At 41.6% G+C, this 6,780-nt stretch overlaps 1 protein-coding gene across 1 annotated transcript; it reads left to right on the top strand.

The window, feature by feature from the left end:
* Positions 1–404: 404 nt before the first annotated feature.
* rpz (rapunzel) lies at positions 405–6,354 on the top strand. Its single transcript, XM_079165553.1, has 3 exons — positions 405–457; positions 3,109–3,191; positions 3,759–6,354. Exon 3 carries the CDS (start codon positions 3,801–3,803, stop codon positions 4,491–4,493), a length of 693 nt encoding a protein of 230 aa, XP_079021679.1. The 5' UTR covers positions 405–457; positions 3,109–3,191; positions 3,759–3,800; the 3' UTR covers positions 4,494–6,354.
* Positions 6,355–6,780: the final 426 nt, after the last annotated feature.

The following is a 6,780-nucleotide window of genomic DNA, read 5'->3' as shown; positions in this document are numbered from 1 at the left end:
AATACCACCAATGGGCTATTTGTAGCCTCCCAAAGATGCTCCAAGGCTTGACAAACGCACAAAGGGTAGCAGAACGCGCAGGAATACGCAGCTGCGCATTGACTGACTATTGCTCTGTACTATCAACCGTATGAGTACTAGATGGGCCAGAATAAGTTGAAACAATAGGGGTGGGACATGGTGTATTTGAGGAGTGGGTTTTACTGTTTAATGTTATTAGCACGTCATTTTAAAATGGCAATTTGAAGCTTATTGGTTTTTGGAGCTATAAAGGCAATTTCTGGGTTTTGGGGGCTCTATGGGCTCTTTAGAATTAATTTAGTCCAATTTGTTCACCCCTACACATTCATCAAACATGGAAGTGTCCTTTTTTGCAGGGATTGCTGGGAAGAAGACGGAGGCTACCGAGGTTGAGACTTTAGAGAGGGAGGTATAGCCAACAGCCACTCTCAAAAAGGTAAGAAATCCTCTCTTTTGCTGTGGCCAATGGTGCCCAAAGTTGTCTGAGACGCAGATGGAGACTATATACTCCACATTTATAAAGAGAAAGTGAAGTTATCAGGTATATTTATGGTGTCTTTGCAGTGTGATAGAGCAGGGAGGGCCAGGGCACTTTGGTGCATTAACAAGGAAATATGGAGGCACGGCTAGGGGGAGCCATAGCTGGGCCGGGAGGCGGCTGTCTGGCCCTGAGCTGTTGGCAGAGGGGGTGTTTTGCTTGTTTTAGTACTCCTAATCAGAAGAACTCCGGAAGATACTTCATTGTTGTATGTTAGCTTTCATTAATGAACGTATTGTTTGAACTGCAGCAGCCTCCAGGCTGTACACTTCCGTAGAAAAGTGTCCCAACTGCCACACAGGCTGTGATCTGTAGAGAGAGAGCAAACGGTCATTAAACACAAGGAAGTGACAGGAAATCAGTCAAATAAGTCATGAAAATGTGAACTATGTCCTGTACGGATACTTTTAATAGAATATAACGTGTAAATGTGGGTTAGCCTAGCATTGTTGCTGTCATAGAAAACATTAAAGATGGCCGCTCCACTGCAGGGACACAGGTAAGAGCAGCATTACACTTCCTGATTAGACACACCGAGCTGCTGTGTTTACAACCAACACAAGAGTCAAACGTTTCTTGGAGAGACTCAAACTTCAGATGTTCTTGTAGCTTCTGTCTGTATAGAAGCACAATATTGCGGAAGCTGAGTCACCCAGGCCGCAACTTTAGGCCGAGACTTTCTCACTGAGATGTGGAGGTTCTGTGCTTTCTTTAAAAGGCCATGCTGCTAGAGAGCAGTGATTGGTTAACCCACAAACAGCTGTATTTGGTGGTATTTATCATCTTTTAATCAATCTTTTTATTTACATGTAAAACCAATATGATTACACATCAATCCTTAATTGTCTTCAGATTGATTATAACATGTATTAAGACATTTGTAGGTAAAGAATCAATTTAATTATATAGTTTAATTTGCACAAAGGTTGAATTGTCTGTTGCAGATTAAAATGCAGCTGCAGTAAGATGTATGATTCACCAAAACCATCCAATTTGTTATTAAATATAGCGCAGATCATCTAGTATTAATAACATATCTTCAATTGTCTGGTGTTACTGTGCCAGAGAGGTAACTTGTGTAAAATAAACTGTAATTAACCCTTTCATTACCTTCCTCTCCTCTTGCAGTTTGATGTACTGTGTTGAGTCACGGAGCATTTCTGTTGTAGAACATCCTCTGTGAAAACAGGGACACAATAATTAAAATATAACACACATGCATTTCATTTGAGGATTATTTTGCAGCTGCAAAGTACCAACTGTGAAGCAAATAACTATTTTTATCAGCAGTCATTATTCTTCACAATAGGGAAATTAAACAAAAGGCATTTATGGCTTTCAGCACAAATGCAAAGGTGATGTCATGCAACAACAAAAAAAGACAGCATTTAGCAAAAGTGACATTTCAGAAGCATCTTATATAGATTTCATCTCATTTTACAGGATTTTATATGTGTAGGTTTCACTAGTATTTAAATAAAGTTCAACATTTACTCTTTTTTTGTGTTGAATTTATGCATTTAAGCACATCATCTACAGGCAGTCTACAATCTGAAGCTAAAGGGTTAAATCCTGCTCCAGAGCGTCACTGCTTTTAGTCCACAGTGATGGTGCTGAAATCAGATGGTGGATATTATGGGTGTCTTTACAGGTTAAGTTACTGCCCTCCTCTGGTGGACACGGGTATTTAAAAACAAAAGGGACGAAAACAAAACAGAAAGACACACCGGACTGTTCCTCACAGTGTGTCTCACGGCCTGTTTGAACGTGAACAGCCTTGTGGTCATCAGCTGTGTGGGTCCCCAGTGTCAGCACAACACATTTGTGATTATCTTTGTGGCTATGTTGTAATCTCAGACTGGTATGCGTCTGTAGTACCATAGCACGCATGCCGAGCCATAACTGACTTACTGAGGTGTAGAAGAAGAAGATAACAGGATACTGTTGGGAACATGAGTCCTTGAAACAGCCCTGATGTCAAACTGTCCTTTATTATGTGTGTATTTAAGGGAAGACTCCTGTTTAATCCTGTTTTAACAAACACAAGTATCAGGTGTGAACAGAGCTTTTACTGCGCCCTCTTGTAGCCTTGCAGCTGACACACATTTTACTTTAAACCTCTTAATTCTGCCTCTAAAGTATCGTGAAATCATGTCATGTATTGAAAAGCAGCCTCTGTTATGTAATAAACAAGTCTTGCGGCTCAGTCAGCCGTGGCGTATTTGTCTTTCCCCCGTCCCTCCCATTAGCTGCTGCTAGCGTCTTAGCATGCCGTCCCTATTTAGCTGTGAGGAGCTATCAGCTCTGTCCATAGAAACACACACAGAGCAGCCTGGTGCTGAAAGGCTCGAGTGCTGAATGATGCACCGTCAGACAGAAGCAGAGAGGCTGTTAACTCCTTCACTGCTAAAAACTGCAACCAGCAAGGGACAAGAGTCTGTTCACTTCCTGGTTCAAAGAGAGAATGAATCAAAATCTGTACTATACTATGCATCCTGTGTTGGATATTTTTGAATTGTGTTTGAATCCCCGTTCGTCTTGTGTTTCAGGAATCATCCTGATCAGGACCAGAGTTCCTTTCTCACTACGACAACTCCAGGACGAGGTTCCTGAAGAACAGAAGAGATTCGATGTAAGAAGCCACAAGTCTTCTTCAACGGTTTAACGGCAGACTTATTTCACCGTCTGTTGTCTGCCATGTTCAGATTCTTCTGTGAAGCCGCCATGAAAATGTGTCTGTCAGAAGACACATCAGGCTGAGAGGAACTAATCAGTGATACGCTTCTGTGGAGCGCAACTGGATACAAGTTGCTCTGTGTAAAGAGTGTCCGTCCAAATGTTATTGTTTCTGTGGGATCAGTTTTGCATGCAGTCTAACATGGCTTTGATATCATGTAGTTCATCCTTGATGGCAAACACTTTCTAAGTTACCCCGGCAAATAATCTGAATTCATTCATTATAAGTGTAACAAATCGTAATTAAAGCACAGCCACAGAACCCATTGTAAAACCTCCCCAGGCTTGAGTAGTGCTCCTTTAGATGAGTCAGCTGAACTCAGTGTACAACTGGTGCAATGCCGCTTTAATACTACACTGGAAACTGTCCCATGAACAAACGGAGTGCCTCATTGTGATGAATGTGGCTGCAGCATCCTAAAGACCATCAACTACAATAAACTATGATCCTTGTCTTTCACAGACGTCAACATCTGCACTCAGTGACCTCAACATCTGCACCAGCATGAACAATATGATGGAAGAGGAGATCCTTGAGGACCATGCCAAGCTGAAGCAGGGCCTGGTGAAAGTCCTCCAGTGTGTGGCCACCATCTCCTCGGCAGCAGCCGTGGTTAACCCCATTTTTGGCGTGGCCGGCTCCCTGATCCGGGTGGTGTTGCACCACGTTGACGACGAGGACATCCGCAAACTGAAGCGCGAGTTCGGCTCGGTCCACCGGGCGCTGGACAAGCTCTCTCAGATGAATCGCAACACGCTGGTGCAGATCAAGAAGGAAACGCTGGACGGGCAGTACTGCCGCGTGGAGGAGAACCTGAAGAACCAGTTCAGAAAGTTCATGGAGATGGTGGAGGCGCGGCCGGAGCACCGCGAACGCAAGAAGGACGACTTCGAGGAGAGCTTTGCCAATGACTTGGGAGACCAGAACCTGCACACGCTCTACGACGGCGTGGTGGGCAAGCCCAAGCTCTTCAGCAGACCGATCCTGGAGGTGTACCTGAAACACTCGCAAGGCGACCGCCGCACCATGGAGCTCCTCTGCACGCGCCTCACCTACCTATTCTGCATCGGCCTCATCGCCCTCATGGGATACGCCGCCGTCATCGGAGACGACGAGGAGGGTCTGAGCGAGGAGTGGTCCGAGAAGATGGAGCACGTGCAAGAGAAGATGCAGGAGGCCCTTTCCAGGTGCAAATGAAGAAGAGGAAAAAGAAGAAGAGCGTTCTTTCTCCTCTGCTGCTTTTCCTTCATAGTCAGGACTCACATGTCCACATTCCCTCTGCAACTGCTCCCTCTTGGCTTTTTCTCTCCTTGTAAACATCTACAGTCACTGCTTGAATGCTCAGTGATAATAATAATGAGCAACGTGTGTCATTATTTTCCTTTGAGGTAAAGAAAACTAAATAATAAGTCACAATATTTGATTTGCACCACAATTGGCTCAAATATACAGATACATTCTTCGAGTAATGTGATGAACCTGGAGAAGTCGCAGTGGTTTCAATTGACACCGAACATTTAGAGATAAATCAGCCGTGGAATCATTACAATTAATCACAAGTCCTCTCTGAATGCTACAGTTTGAGAAGCAACCGGACTTTAACGAGGAACAAGAAACAAGCCGATGCTGTCGCACTATGTCTCCACTAGAGGGCCTCATATTCAGTCCGTAGAATTGGAAAAGGCTCGACATAATAACTACTATAAGACACTTTGTTTGCCAACAGAGGGAGTTAAGTTATAACTAATATATAATATAAATAAGCAAACCAAAAGAAGGAACAGACATCCCAGATTTAGCTATGAATGTAACTATAAGACGTAAAATCATATAATTATCACACCGCCAGGTGCAAATTACCAAAATATGTGTCACATCTATTGTATGTTTGTTGTGCTTGGCGTTCATGAAACACTATGCATACTTGTTGCTGTCGAGCACGAAACATTATGTCATTTTACACAAATTTCTGATGCTGCTGTACAGAGTTCTTTATTGTTCTTTACTTTTAGTGAACATTTGTGGTGAATTCTAAACACTGACAGCACGCATACAATCTGATTTGTTTAAAAACTACATCACCACAGAAGGATATTTGAACTAATTGAGATATTTTCACTTCCCACAATTGTTTGATGTTTGTTCAAAACAGAGGTATTTGACTTTCTAAATGCATTAGAGGAAGTTATAATGTCACTGGTTGAATTCTTCCACTCTTCACTTTATTTTCTATTACATGTGCAGGAGGTGCACCAACTATGTTTGTTATATATATATAGATATAGATAGATATAGATACAACTATCAATGGGTTTCTTTGGGGTAAGGCTATTAAGAGCCTTGAAAACATTTAATATCCATTATTACAGTTTTGTTTTATTACAGTTAAGCCGGAGCATTGAGGTTAAAGTTTTGGCTCTTCTCATACGCTCACTCGTCTGACCAACAGTGCCTAAATGTGCCAATAGTTTTGTATTATTTTTGTATTATTATTTTAAGGGTTTTTGTCTTAATCATTTAACTATGATTGTTGAATGGATTGTGTTTTGAATGGTCTTTAAACTACAGATTTCAAACTCGTGGTTGAAATATTCTTTGTAAATGCGTCTTCTTTGCTTGTTTTAGTAAACCGGGGGCGTCGATAGTACCAGGTGGGTTTAGATCGCTGCACCAGGACCGCTCAGTCAGCAGAGTTGTTAGACCAGTCTATTAGACTATTAGAACAGTCAACCAAACATGTGACCACTAAACACTATCTGATTGTCATTAATGGCTTTCAAATCTATCAGTTTCTATGTATTTTTTTCATATTTCACATATATGTCTAGCCCGTTTTACTGTCATCCTTTCAACACAACTCTGTTCTAAGCTGCTTTGTGGTTCTGAGGCATTGTATCATATCTCTTATTGTTACAACAGATTCGGTATACGCGACATAAACATGCTGTCAAGATGCTGTCGATGTATAGAGGAACGTTAGATGAACCTCTTAAAGGCTTTATGTGAAATGCCATATATGTGAATATGTTGCCTCTTTTGTTAAATAAACGTTGAGTGAATAAAACTGATTTGGAGTCGTCAATTATTTAAGAGTTTGACCGGCCTGCACAGAGACCTGAAGTAAACACCCATCACATCTGGAACACCACCTGGGAGCCAGTCTTCAGTGTCTGACCTCTGGTGGCTGAAGGGGAGCAAACCCCTGCAACCAAGCTCCAACATCAAGAGGATAATATTCCTAAAAGTAATTTGTTTGGGTGTCTAAATACAGTACTTTTAGCCATATAGTGTATTTAGCTATACAACATTTCGAGTGAATAATCTTGAAAACACCATTAAAGCACAAAACAGTACGAGTAGAACATATATATATATATATACCATGTTATGAATATATTTTTACTGCTGTGTACAAAATAAGAACGAAGAATGAAAGATTTGATATTTGCTTTCTAACTGACATGTACACACAGTCAAACAATCG

Source organism: Pholis gunnellus (assembly GCF_910591455.1).
Source record: "Pholis gunnellus genome assembly, chromosome: 8".
NCBI lineage: Eukaryota > Metazoa > Chordata > Actinopteri > Perciformes > Pholidae > Pholis > Pholis gunnellus.
This window is presented reverse-complemented; position numbering and strand designations above follow the sequence as displayed.

Bases quoted from the DNA above. Each gene is read 5' to 3' on its own strand.
- rpz (XM_079165553.1), top strand. From the start codon at position 3,801: ATGAACAATATGATGGAAGAGGAGATCCTTGAGGACCATGCCAAGCTG.